Below are 14764 nucleotides of genomic sequence, written 5' to 3'. Positions count from 1 at the left end.
AAATCGGATGATGCATCAGATTATCTGAAACATTGTAGCCAACCGACTTGAGTTGAGTTGATCTTAATGTAGAGGTAGAGCATAGCCTAGCACAGGGCCAAAGAAAAGCAGAACTGATCTAAGGGTGGGTAGAGATCATCCAGAGAAGAGTAAAACTCATGAAGCATAAAAGAACTCATCCATGAAGAAAGACCGTGAGGCAATCCTTTAAGGATGACCCCCAGTTCATCCATAAGAAAGAAGGACCCGGAGATCAAACCTGAGAAGGAAGACCCCCAAAAAAGTCACATTGAAGGAGCATAGTGGAGCAAATTTCAGCCCTAGGGATTTCAGCATCAATTTTATAACTCCCACTTCAGAAAGTTCTGTTTGGAGTTAGGAATCTCAGGGCTATTATGACATGTTCAACGTTTATTTTTATTTTTATTTTAATAGATGATCAAACCTTTTTATATACAATTTTGGATTCACTATAATAAACACAATAAAAAGTAAGAGTGTAATTTTTTGAGCATCCACCAATAAAATTTATGGGATCACAAGAATATTTATGCTTTATTTGAGAGATTTATTAGTAAATGCCTCATCCCGAATTTAGTTTGAATTGAATTTGAATTTGAATATGATTTATTAATAAATTTCCCAAATATATTTAAATTCAAACTAAATTCGGGATGGGATAAGCTCTCTTTCATATCTTTCCATAACTCTTGTGAGTCTCAACCTAAATTCACACTAATAATCTAAATCATCTACTTCGTAAGTCTCGTAATAAAAATTATTCATAAAAAAAATCAATAATGTGAATCTTTTATCTCATAGGTCTCGCAATAAAGGAGGTGGTTGTATAGGTGAGAGACATGGCACTCCAAATCCCTACTTGGTTCAACTTGTAAGCCAACTAAGAGACGCCACATCAATCAACACCACCTTATATATCGGTGCATCAACATCAAGAAAAGATTAATTCAAACATGCCACAACTTCTTCCCCATGGATTTCTCTTTTCTTGCCCCTTATTTTCTCCCTCCTTTCCTTTTAATATTGAAAATAAGTCTTAGTAAAATTGTTGCTAAAAGTAGTTTTATTGTGACATTTTTTTTTACATATATCACCAAAAATTGATAATTAGTGATTTTTTTTGTTACGATTTTTTTAAATTGTCGCTAAAATATACAATTAGTGGCATTTTTCTGTGTCGAATTTTTTAAATTGTCACTGAAAGATGTAAATTAGTGGCCTTTTTTTGTAACAATTTTTTTTTTTAAATTGTCGCTAAAACTTATAATTAATAAATTTTTTTGTTATAATTTTCAAATTATCGCTAAAAATTAACAATTAGTGACATTTTTTAATAGTGTTGAATGAAAAATGTCATTAATTATCATATGAAATAAGTCCACTTACTTAGACCTATACGTAAGTTCCTCTTTTCTTTTTTCAATCAACATTCCAAAAACTTTAATCAATAATGTAGACTTCTAACAATTTTTATTCACCCTAATTTCTATTTGCATACATTATGGAGACACGCATTTGATTAAAAAAAAAATTTTAAAAAAAAAATCCAAAAACAAAATTTTTGGATTGCCACAGCCACTCTTAACCCTCTTATCGCCACTGACCCCAAAATCCTAATTTTTATTCCAATATTACTCTTATCTTCAATTTTAAAATTGTAATTTTTCTCCCATTCACCCACCCATCCTTTGTCGTTATTGTCGCCACTCTCAACCCTCTAGCGCGACTATCATCACCAAGGATCCTCTAGAGTGAAATTTCCCTAAAGTTTCCTAGAGTGCTACATTGTGTGGTTGAGATTTACTGGCAAGTCACATCAAAAAAATTGATGTGACTTGCCAGTAAATCTCAACCACACAATGTAACACTTTAGGAAACTTTAGGAAAAAATCACTTTAGAGGATCCTTGCTCGACTATCATGGCCACTGACGCCAAAATAAAAAATGATTGCAAGGGACTTTGACTCTCATCGTGAGGATAGCCCCAAGTAGAACAAAGGTCCCAAATGGGGTCAATTATACACTAAGTTGACCCCAAAATCAAGAAAGAATAATAAGCAAATTTGACCCTCCTCACGAGGATAGTCCCAAATAGAACATGGACCCTCACTGAGAGGATAGTTTAAATAAGACTACGTCGCAAATGAGCTCAGATCGGCTCAAAGCTAACCCTAAAATCAACAATAATTGCAAAGGTGTATTGACTTTAAATAGAATGAATCTTACTCTAACAAAGGCCCAAAACAATCACAAGAACTTATATAAACTTGGCTGACCCCGGGGTGGTCTTTTGAACTTAGTTGACCCCGTGGGATGACCATTATGAACTTGGCAGACCCCGGGGTGACCATTTTGAACTTGGCCGACCGGTGGTCTTCTGAACTTGGCCGACTCTATTGATGGCCTTTAACTATCCTGCACATGGAGAAGGGCTCATTCAACATTCATTGATCGGCATTAAATTGCCAGCTCTGTTATGGCCTTCCGCGATCTTGAACATTGGCAAGTTGGCTCTCTCAGCCTTCATTTGCTAGTGGCCTTTGTAGAGCTGCCATTCAAAGTATACAAGTGTATAGAATAATAATGGAAATATTATTTATAGAATCCACAATAAGCAAAGCAATTGTGTCCATTTTCATGATTAATTTATATCTTCATACCTTTTTGTTTTTGTTTTTGTTTTCATAGAATCTACAAATCAAAATTTTTATCCCATGACCTCATCAAATTGTTGGGCTGGCCCAGCCGGCAAGAGTATATCTTGTGGTGCTGGTTTGGTGTAGTCATATACTCTTGGTGATTCAACCTTAAAATATAAAATCAAGAAAGAATAATAATGGACGTGCAACCTCACCGAGAGGGTAGTTCCAAATAAGAACAACCTTAAAATATAAAATCAAGAAAGAATAATAATGGACGTGCAACCTCACCGAGAGGGTAGTTCCAAATAAGAACAAGGTCCCAAATGAGCGCAGATCAGCTCAAAGCTGACCCTAAAATCAACAAAAATTGCAAAGGTATCTCTACTCCAAATAGAGTCAATCATACCCTAACAAAATAAGGCCCAGAACAACCACAAGATCTTATAACTAGATTTCGAGATACAAAGCTTAAGATCTTAGAACAAACACTTGAAGATACAAAAGTTAAAAGCAAAACAACCACAAATACTGAGGGTGCAAAGGTTATAACCCGCCAAAGAAATAAAATGGCTGATGAACCTACTTCAGCAGTATTAGTTGAGCCAAAGAAATAAAATGGTCAGAGTAGGGGGTCATTTTTCAGCCAATAGCAGCATTAGTTGTGATGGGTTGCATCACTTCATCCCCATCACCTACTTCAGCAGCAGTGGTTGAGCCAACCACCTCATCCCAGAGAGAAAGTGCAGTAGTGCAGATGCGGAATCATGTAGCAGAGATCGAAAAAACCATGGGGCAGAGATAACTTTAAGATTTCAAAAGTAAAATAAAAGAAAATGTCAGACCAACACTCATACGTCAAATAGAGTACATAATCAAATCATACACGCCTTGTCCCCATCTTAATAGCAATCGCAATGGAGGCCCATTGCTGGCATGACAAAATATTTCGCAGATATGGTTTGATCATTCTCTTTGCCTGAACATCGCTAGAGGAGGTAGACTGAGAACCTGAGGCTGCTCGTATTGTATGGAATGATCTCGACCAGCAAGCTGGAAAAATGTTAATCTAGACCAAGGAAAAGAAAACATAACAAATTACAAAACAAAGAACAAGGTAATACATCAGCACAGCTACCAATTTGGTAGGTAGTCTAAAAAACAAAACTAAAAAAATATTAAAAAAAAACAAAAACAAAAACAAAAACTTAAACAAGGATTCCTTTTCTTTTCCTTGTACCTAAACGAGGCTTCCTCCTGCTCCTTTTTTGAATTTTTATTTCCTTGTCTTTTCTTTCTTCTTCTTCTTCTTTTTTATTTATTTCTTTTCACATTTGGATTAAGTGTGGTAGAACATAGGACTAGTGACATCACCAAATCATCTTGTGATGACAAACACCACCGCAAGAAGCACCTAGGTCATGCCTCAACCAGGGCAGGCATAACACACCATAAAGAAGGGGGCCAAAGGCAATGAAAGATAGAGGATGTTGCACTCAAGGGGAGAATGTGTTCATCTAAGAAAATGGTCCAAATGACTCGAGAGTACCATCACCGTCAAGCAACTAGTTTAATAAAATACAAAAGAACTGTATATACTGGCATACCTAAGTAGGATGGTTGTTGAGTACACGGCATAATGGATCTTAAAATTGCATAAAGAAACTCTTTATTATATTACTAATAAACTTATACAGATGAGGGGAACCAAGCAAGGGTGAGAGAGAGGAGACTAGGAGGTGAGACATACGGATTTGAGAGGGGGGAATCAAGAGAGAAAGAACCAAAAGGTGAGAAAGAGAGTTCAGTCCAATCGATATCCCAATGAGAAAGATGATCATAACGCTTAGAAGATAAAGGGTGATCTCTCAAGAACCATTACGTGTATCCCTTGTAGATTAAAAAAAAAAATCTGATTGAAGTTAAAGTGCAATAATCGCACATATTAATAAGGTTACACTATATAAACAGTCATGTAGGGCAAGACAACCAAGAAAGGCAAGCAAAACATTCCAATCAGTATTTTTCTCAGTTTCAAGTGCATACAGGAAGCACTTTGATACATAAGCACAATGTGTCATCATGCAAATGCATTCAAAGATGGATGTAATGAAGTAAATGCATACGTAAAGAGACAAATGTAGGTTTTTGTTGTCGTGCTTGTCTGAAACTCGACATATGTCTTACATCCAAATCTGATATACATCTAAACAAGTTAAATAAGACATTCAAAAAACAGCCCAACCTCTTTGTTTGGAGCTTTGCCACGATCATTTTTAGGGACTCTGTTGCTCTCACAAATTTTTGAATAAATACGATGACTCTTGCTAGAACTAAAAGAGATAGCTGCCTTTGGCTCTTCTGTAACTGATTCCTCAGGTCCCTCGATACCCACCTACTCGAGAAATACTTGAGAAATCAACAGTCTTGAGTCTTTTACTTCACCCCAACATCAAGGGAAAAAATAAACGAATAGAGAGGACTCAACATGTAGTGATCTTCTTACCTCTGTGTTATCATTCATTTCCCCATCCTTCAGCTTCCTCTTCACCAATTGCTTTGCTCGAATTGCATACCTTGTTGGTTGCATAAATCCTTACAAAACAATAGAAATATAGTAATAAACAAATACATAAAATAAAACAAGTGAAACAAAATCCCTTTCTTTTTGGGAGTTACTTCCTCTTCCTTTTCTTTGATGTATGGAACACTTAAAACTGTTAAAAGGCCAGAGTAAACCTCACCTAAACGCCTCTCAGGTCTTGACCTTTCCCAATAACATAGATAGCATCATGTCAACAAAACAAAACATACATTCATCAATACAGATAATTATAAGCACGTTGAGATATTGAGTTCAATTTAATATAATAACATTAAAAGTTGACTCAATTAATGAATGAAAGACAATACGAAATAAATATCCTCAAAAGGTTGTATGAACATTAACAGAAAAGCAAAACTCACAGACCAGATCTTGTTCAAATTAATGCCTCGGTACTTTGGCAGTATCTTCGCTCCCTGGAGCAGCCATGCAGTATCTAAGGCCACCTGTTCTTTTGACAACTGTCACAGAGCGCCAAACAAATTGAAAAGAATTGAGTGTGCCACAAAGTGGGGAATGAAAAGGACATATCAAGAGGGGAGAGATGCAAGGATTACATATATATCAATTGAGAACAATCCATCAATGAAAAAAAGAAAAGAAAAAGAATCCATGGCCAGAAATGAAAACAAATATGTTTTTCCCTTTTGTAGATCAGGAAAAAGAAAGTATATAAATAAAAAATCAACACAAAAGAAAAAGAATTGATGTTGGGAGGAGGAGCTAAGAACTGAATTAGTCTTGGATTTTCATGAAATGCAACCAACAATGATTAACTAGCATTTGAGACTTCTTTTATGTTTTAAATGAACCATCCTAAGTATCATTAATTCTTCTTGGATGCTAGAAACACAGCCACCACAAGGAGTACATACATTAACTCGTTCTTGCCGAATATATGCTTCGATAGTGTCACCCTCCATCTCAAAAAATTCAAGCAGCACTAATACGGATGTAAATGCAGCCTTCTTCTCCTTGCCCGCCAGAAGCAACTTCTTTTGTTCATTGTAGGATGTGGGTTTGTACTCCTCACAAATTAGTGCTTCCAACTTACTTAAGATATATTGGTGGATAGATATGCATCCATTTGAAGTAGAACCATCTCTGATCTGAGACATGAGTAGAGCCACCTCTTCCCTAGCAGTCATCAGAAGAACAGCCAGTTCTACAACATTTCCTTCCTTTGCATAGTGACAAATTTCTAGCTCAGCTTCTTTCGTGTTCAATACAAGCACCCTGATAGAATCCATTTGCTTTTTCTGCAGGAATGTTAATGTTCAAGATCAGCAAGCTTCGCAAAATTTCTCATCAATGCCATCACACAATTTTTTGAACAATTAAAAGGGTAAAGCATTAATTCTTTGGCAACCAATTTGAGTGAAAATGCAGTCAATTGATTAGAGAGTGAGAGAGAGAGAACCTTTATGACCTTGCTTAGCCCTACAAGCAACTCAAAGAAAGGTTTTCTGGGATTCCACTTATCAAAAAATATTGATGACCTGGAAAACAGAGCTCTAGCCACAAAAAAAAAAAAAAAAAAATGTATTGTAAATGTCCTCCTCCCCTTGGAAAAGGTAACAAAAAGCTTTGAATGGAGATAATTAGATAATAAATAATGTCTTAGTTCCATACGATATTGATTCAACAGCTGTATTTAGTGGCAGCTTCCCTTCTAGGTATGAAAAAGATTGTCCAACACCATAACATCTGTGATCAAATGAAGCTCCATGGCGAATAAATAACTCAATAAGGTCATAGTTATACGAATGAGCCAGTGTATGCATCATGGGCCATCCGGATGTGTCAGTGCTGTAGAAATCAACCATCTGACTTGTCTCTCTTTGAAGCAATGCAGTAGCACATTTAAGGGCTCCATATTCAAAAATCCATTCCCAGTGCACCACCGGGACCACATCAGCTTTATATTTATGGCGATTAATTCTGGACACAAATTTATCCTTATCATCCTTGATGATTATACCCCTAAGTTCATAGTCCTCTTTTGGAGAGATATCAAGCCCTAAATCAAAATTATCGCTGCATCTCTGCTAATGTGGACATAATTGAAAGACCGGATCACATTTCAATTTCATTGATATAAAACAAAACTTTGTAACTGTAAAGAGAAATAGGAGGAAAATAGAAAAAAAAAAAATAGATGATATACGCAGACTTTAAATGATAGAGCACTTAGCATACCTCATCATTCGAACCCATCAACACTTGCTAAAATTCAAACTCGTCACAAATGCCTATCCTTCATACCAACAAAAGATTTCATCATTATGTAAGAAGAAAAGAAGAACATGAATATTTACCTACTTCACTCCACAGCAGTGCGAAATATTAATTTGTAACTAACCATTATAACACAGTTAATATACAAAAGAGTTAAGGAAGAGAGAAAGGAACCTCAAAACGTCATGTTTAGAAGAGCAATAATTTAAAGCAAGATGACAACATCAACATTCGACACATTCAATCGATTTGCCAAATCCTATCTTTGAACAAACCACAAGGGCTGAACTTCCTTCATATATACATATATATTACACAGAGCTAAAGAGAACGCCTGAGATCAAGAAATGTGTCCAACACTTCTTAGGTGTCTATGACTAAGAAATTAATACGTGATCGACACTGTTACAGTTACAAAACATGATTATCAAAATTTTGGAATTTAACAAATCACTATCTTATACAAGTTGGAAATATATATTTGCTAAGACTAATCATATTTAAATTTCACTTAAATTTGTAGAAAAGTGCAAAAGGCCCATAATTCTTTTATTAAAGAAGAGACTTTAGGAGGATGAAAGGCTTATTGTAATTATGTATGCATGCAATACTTTGTTTGTAAGATAAGCTAAGAAATGGCGATAATAAACTCGTATGGACTATTTAAGCATTTTTGTTAAAAGTATGAAATATTTACTTATCATCTCATATTATATAAATATTTATTGTATACATATATATAAGAGATAACAACATAATTCCATTTCTATAACAAGATCACGAGCAGCATTTTCTAGCTGTGTCCATGTCATATTTTTTAAGGATTCATTATGTTGAATTTGTATCCCTTGACTATGTATATGCTTTATAATGAGCTTATTATATCTCATTTATCATTGGGTGCTTGCTTGGTGATTAAGAGACAGAGAGACAGAGACAGATACAAAAATGAATTCTAGATAAAGAAACACCTTCACCATTTCATAACCTCTCCCACAAATTATATAAATAAGGAAGATATATATGCATATACATATCAAATATACGCTAAGAAGCACGGGCACGAATGCGGATGTGGATACGGACACGGGACACAACGATTTAAAAAAAATGGGGACACGGATACGGCTGGGACACAGCAATAAAATATGTTTTCATATATTTTTATTTACTATCTAGATTAATATTACATTCACACAATCCATATTAACAAAAACTAACTCTATTCTATATATATTTTTAAAAAGTATTTTTAAATTAACACTTGCAGTCTATATCTTTTTTAATGGATGATCTATTAAGTATTTAAATCTAAGAAAAAAATAATAAATATTCAACATTCAACATTCATCAAAAGTACTAAATAAAATGGAAGAAAAGACAATTTGACATGTCCTTAATGTGTCCTCGAAGTGTTCCCGGCATGTCCCTTGAAAATAAATTAATTAAATAAGGGGGACATGCCATGTGGTGTGTCCCATACGTGTCCCCGTTGTGTCCGTGTGTCCCCAAAGTGTTTGTGTGTCCGACATGGATACGACACTTGTTTTGAAGGGTTGGTGTTTCATAGAATATACGTATATCTTACATGAATGTAAGATACCAATGTGACACTAGACCTAGGAAGCACGGATACTGCAATGTGACGAAACCTTAAAAATAGGATATAGGTACAGAGGGGATATATTTGTAAAAAATATATATATTTATAATTTCTAAAAATATATTATGCATAAAAATAAAACCAAAAGCAAGAGTTCATTCATTTAGTGAAAATCAAACATTGATTCGGTACTTGCCAAAACCAAAAGCAAGCTAATAAAAAAAATCTACTAAGCTAGGAATCTTCATTCCCAACTCTTACTTGTTCGTTTTCATCTTTGTGTGTGTGTGTGTGTGTGTGAGAGAGAGAGAGAGAGAGAGAGAGGGGTTGCCTACCTAGTCAGCGATCATTTGATTGTTTGTTATGTTTTGTTGAGATTGTTTATGTAATTGAGAAAGGTTAAGATTTGAGAGGTGTTTAGGTGAGGCTGATTATATCAAGGAAAAGGAAGACGAAGTAAATCCCCAAAAAAATGTTGTTTCACTTGTTTTATGTGTTTGTTTATTATTATTATTATTATTATTATTATGTAAGGATTTATGCAACCTACAAGGTATGCAATTTGAGAAAAGGAATTGGTGAAAAAGAAGCTGAAGGATGTAGAAGAGAATAAAAACACAAAGGTAAGAAGATTACTACATGTCTAGTGCTCTTTAATCAATATATTAATATAAAATGCTAGCTCAACTTCATTGTATATCTTTCTTTTTTTGGTTATAATATGACTGACTTATAGGGGGAAAAAAATGCTAGCACAAAAGAGTTCCAATAGGATTTTGGGATACAATAACACATAAAAAATAGATTTCCTAACCAAACTTAGCATAAACAGATACCAAGATAGAGTTGAGAACAAATTTCCAAGAGAAGAAACCCACCCGTTACCTACTACTCTGATGTACGGTTCCTATATATTAATCTATTAAATAAAGAGCACTCAACAAACAGTAATCTTCTTAAGTTTGTGTTATCATTCATTTCTCCATCCCTCAACTTTCTCTTCACCAATTCTTTCTCTTGAATTGCATACCTCATAGGTTGCATAAATCCTTACCAAATAAATAAATAAAGTACTAAACAAACATATAAAACAAGTAAAACCGTGTTACTTATGAGATTTCAAACTGTTAAAAGACACGAATCAGTGCCTCTCACGTCTTGACCTTTCCCAATTACATAGACATCATCATGCCAACAAAACATACCAAGCATTCATATAATCACAAACTTAGGTATTGTCACACCCCATAACCAGGCATGACCGGCTGTGGCCCACAGGGACTTAGCCCAAGGCACACGTAAGCCTAAACGTGAACCCAAAAATCACAAAGAATAAATATGACGATAGCCCAAAAATAAATAAATCAAAACCCAATTCAGTGACGTGTCACAAGGATAAATGGTAAAACCAACCATAACCAACTTTCAAAAATATATACTAAATGAAACACAAACCGCCCACAAAATAAAATAAAATAATTCTAAATAAAACCTAACCACAATGTATGCACAAAACCCACTATAACAAGCTAAAACAAAATAAATGAATGTCCTAGAGGTCTATGCAATTGAGTCCCCGCTACACCATGAGTCCATTCTAAGTCCTTCTAATACCTGGAAGTGATAAACAACTAAATCAGCTGATAGCTCAGTGAGTAACAACATGGATAGTAAATACAGTTTTGAAAACAAGATTCAATTCCAAAATAAGATATATATCATAGAAACTAGATTGACATACAGTTTTGATAAAGATAATCTGTTTCAATAAGAAGGTTCCACAGTTCAACAGTTAAAATACTCATTTCTCTCAAGAACATGATAAATGACATTTTTCACTTAAAACAGATTACAACATGAGCACTAATAATTTTCTGGGTACCAATAACAAGTAACATGCCACACAATTCTCAAGGCAATAAGCACGTTGGATCCAATATCGAACCAATAGTCATCCTTGGTGTTAGGTTTTATTTCTTGGCAATCCCGTTTGACAAAACTCCTTTGAGTTGTAATTTTATTCGCATTTTTATTTCAGTGAGGTTATGAGTTGTTAGATGCGAATCCAACCCAAATCAAGCATTTCAGAGAAGTTTGTGATGATAAAGCTTTCAAGATTGCCACTTCGCTGATTATGACGGGAGCAAAATGCAAAAATGCATTCAAAGTTGCCTGTCCGAGCATGTTATATTTTTCCAGTTTTTCCAGTTTTGGCCTTCCCGCTCGAGTGGGGAAACGGGCGCTCGAGCGGGGATTGGAAGCTCTCAGCATCTCTGCAGTCGCCTGTAAAAATACTGGAAGGTGTGATTTTACGCTCGAGCGGATTCTCCTATGCTCGAGCGCATCTCAGTTTATTCACACGCAGTTTTTGGTCAGTCCGCTCGAGCGGGCTGTGTTGAGCTCGAGCGGAGATCGCGGGACAGATTCTATAAATTCGCGTGTTGGGTCAGATTTTAGGATAACTTCTCCAGATCTTCTTTTTGGTTTCGAGGGTTTATATCTGGGGATACTTTGGGAGTTTTCTTTGATATTTTTATTGAGTATTCAACTCATGATCTAAAGAGAGTACATCAAAGGTTTGTTTGTTATACACAAAAGAGAGAGTTATTCTTCAGTTGTGGATTCTGAAGAATTCGAGCCTGAAGCTTTGGTGGAATCCGGAGTGGCTCATCAGAAAGACAATTCCGTGGTGAAGATGGGGTTGGAAGAGGCACATAGAGGTTGGTTCAATTAGGCGTTGTGGATTCGCTAGGTAATTGAGAGTATACCTGTGTAATTCCTTTAATTCTTCTTAGTGGATTGTTCTTGTGGCTGTTGCCCGTGGTTTTTTGATCACAGTTGGAGGTGTCCAATTGTGGTTTTTTCCACGTTAAATCGCTGTGTCTCTTTGTCTTGATTGTTTGATTGGGATTGTTATATTCTGCTTAAAATTGATACATAATCACAAATCAACATCTAGGGGATTTCTAGATTTTTCACTTGGGGTGGCAACCCGGGCCTTTTCTCTAAAACGATCCGATTGAAGGTCACCTAGCCTAGCCTAGCCTAGCCTAGCCTAGGTGTTTTCCTTACAATCGTTGAGCACTAGAGTTATCACGGCCCAACCCAGATCTGTTCCCTAGTGGCTAGAGTCACCACACACAATGGAATAATTTCCCTAGACTAAAATATGCATATGGTCCTGATAATCAATACAATTCAGTTTCACAAAACATGGTAGTTCACCATTATAAACATGAGACCATAACAAATAGTTTACAGTATGCCAAGTTCACACATGTTTCAGAAATAATTTAATTCCATTGATAATATAATAATTTATCAAAATAGTTTAGTCCTAAAACAACAATTAAATTTTCCAATAGTTCAGGGTAGAGGAACATTTATAAAAATATATAGCATGTAACTACTCAACTGAACACAGTATAATATAATCCTCGAATAAAGTATGAAAGTCCAACTAGCGCCCTGAACAAATTATTAAAACTACACGCCACTACTAATTCAAACATACTAAAAGGAATAATAAACTAAGTAACCCCAAACTAAAGCGCACTAACACAACTCAACCCCACTCATCGTTACTCTTAAATAATACCTAAGTTCATGTTCTTCAAGGTCTCAAATTACTCAAGACATGGGCTCAGATCGAAACTTAGTTAAAAGTAGCCTTAAAATAAAACAGAATTTTAAACAAGTTTTTCCAATTTATTCACTAACTTTGAAAATTCCAAAACCCACTCCACGCTGTTCGAAAAATTCCAAAACCCTCAAGATATCAACAAATATATCCTAAGTTTCAAACCCAATTAGTTTTACTTGATTTGCTTATCAAAATAATTATTTGCAATTAATTATACGCAAATAGATTGTTTTCTGTAGCACTTTAAAGAAATTAATGGTTCTTTTAGTATACATGAGCAATCAATGCAAGGAAAAAAATGTAAGAAACTAGACTCGTAACCGGTTCTAATGACACTTATTTGATAATTTTCGGATTTATACCCAAAGAAAACGACACTTCCAAAATTACTGGTTTACACCAGTTTTCTGGGCAGATTTGAACGCACTAGTTAATATAGATTTTGACTCCCAAAACTTATGAGAAAATTCTGATATGCAATTCAATATGTAATTAATCTACTGTAAAAATTTCAGTTCAAAATTCATCCGTTTGATATGATTCCTCGATTTTTAAAGTTTGTAGTTCTGTACAGAATTTTTAAACTAAGAATTTCTCCTATTCTTTAGACACCATTTTTTTCTCCTCAGATTTCTTAACATTATATATATATATATACAAAATACATAAACCTACAACCTCTCCAATAATAATAATAGAGTAAGGATAAAAAACAAAAACAAAAAGAAGAATAAAGATAGAGGCCTACCACACACCCAAAAATCCTTCCTTGCTTGCAACCCTTTTTTTTTTTTCTTCTTTTCTCTCAAACTCTCTCTCTCCCCTGGCTGCTGCTGCCGCCATATATACTATTAGGCAACCTGGGGTTCCTATATATATATATATCTTAACAAAAGGCTCTAAATTATTATCTGTTGTTTTATTTTATTTTCTCTCTCCATTAATTTAAATGAAATACAACTATTACTAAATCAAAATATTCTAACTAATTTGTCCCCTATTTTTTTTTTAATAATAAATCTCACCTCTAAATTAAATACTTTCACCATAAATTTATTTTTGGTTTAAAATTAATTAAAAGATTGCTCAATAATATTTGTTTGCACCTTAAGATTCATAAGTAAAATATTTGAGATTTGTAAAATAATTATTATTTAATTATTTATTTTATTTGTATATTCGGGTTCTCACAGTTTGCTCAAATAGGCAGAAAGATATGAAAGGATACAAAACATAACAAACAGGGTGTAGAATGATAAATGGTGGTACTGCTCATAACTTGAACAGCTAACATTTTGAATGCACATGCCCTTGTTCGACACAGATGCATATAACTTTGAGCAATAAAATGGGGCTCAGTGAGACGGTTTAACAAATTTGTGCAGTTTAAAAAAAAGGGAAAAGAAAATATGTAAACTTCAAAATCTAGCAAGAAGAAAGAACCCTGATAACAAAGTTACTACTATACTAAAGATTTTAAGGAAGAGAAAAATGAAACCTCAAAATGTGATGTTTAGAAGAGAAATAATTTAAGTAAAACGAAAACACCAACCTTCGACACAGTCGATCAATTTTCCAAACAAACTTTAAAGAGACTGCAAGGGCAGAACTTTATTTGAATGTACACACACAAAGCTAAGAATAATAAAAGGGGTTGAGAAGAGTGAGGCCATGTGGCACTAGGCCATGAAAAAATGGTGGGATATAGACCATCAACAAAACCAATGGTCCGAGCTAGGCGAGGGTCTCGGGTTGGGCTCGCGTCTAGGTCTAATTGGGCTTAATCGGAGCGGACTTACCTCAGGCCGCAGTCAGGTTTTGGCTTGCGAGTCATTTTTACACCTCTAGACGGTATTTGATTTTAGGATAAATTATTTTAGTAATTTTAAAAAAATTATTAAAAAATGTATAAAAAATAAAAAGGTAATGTGATTGAAAAAATATACTGTAATAAAGATATTACTTTAATATGTACCCAAACAAATAATCTATAATTATTTTTTTTTCTTCTCATA

General features: G+C 34.6%; 1 protein-coding gene across 3 annotated transcripts; it reads right to left on the bottom strand.

The window, feature by feature from the left end:
- Positions 1-3104: 3104 nt before the first annotated feature.
- LOC114303645 (meiotic drive suppressor JIEYAO) lies at positions 3105-14414 on the bottom strand. Of its 3 annotated transcripts, none has more exons than XM_082897936.1 (10): positions 14302-14414; positions 7465-7517; positions 6898-7313; positions 6686-6764; positions 6141-6524; positions 5632-5726; positions 5405-5427; positions 5167-5255; positions 4906-5055; positions 3105-3729 (listed from the first exon to the last, which is right to left on the bottom strand). In XM_082897936.1, exons 2-10 carry the CDS (start codon positions 7480-7482, stop codon positions 3541-3543), a joined length of 1443 nt encoding a protein of 480 aa, XP_082754062.1. In that variant the 5' UTR covers positions 7483-7517; positions 14302-14414; the 3' UTR covers positions 3105-3540. The 3 variants fall into 3 exon arrangements, with proteins under 3 accessions (XP_082754062.1, XP_082754060.1, XP_082754061.1); XM_082897934.1 differs by having other exon boundaries at positions 6686-6779; positions 14302-14413; XM_082897935.1 differs by having other exon boundaries at positions 6686-6779; positions 6898-7310; positions 14302-14413.
- Positions 14415-14764: the final 350 nt, after the last annotated feature.

This window comes from Camellia sinensis, chromosome 12 (genome assembly GCF_055761805.1).
Source record: "Camellia sinensis isolate YWXY chromosome 12, ASM5576180v1, whole genome shotgun sequence".
Lineage (NCBI taxonomy): Eukaryota > Viridiplantae > Streptophyta > Magnoliopsida > Ericales > Theaceae > Camellia > Camellia sinensis.
This window is presented reverse-complemented; position numbering and strand designations above follow the sequence as displayed.

What these genes read in the sequence shown, in the direction of transcription:
- LOC114303645 (XM_082897934.1), bottom strand. An exon ending in GGCTAAGCAAGGTCATAAAG is followed by an intron (nt 6,525 to 6,685) that starts GTTCTCTCTCTC and finishes ACATTCCTGCAG; the next exon opens with AAAAAGCAAATGGATTCTAT. An exon ending in TTCGGCAAGAACGAGTTAAT is followed by an intron (nt 5,727 to 6,140) that starts GTATGTACTCCT and finishes GCTCTGTGACAG; the next exon opens with TTGTCAAAAGAACAGGTGGC.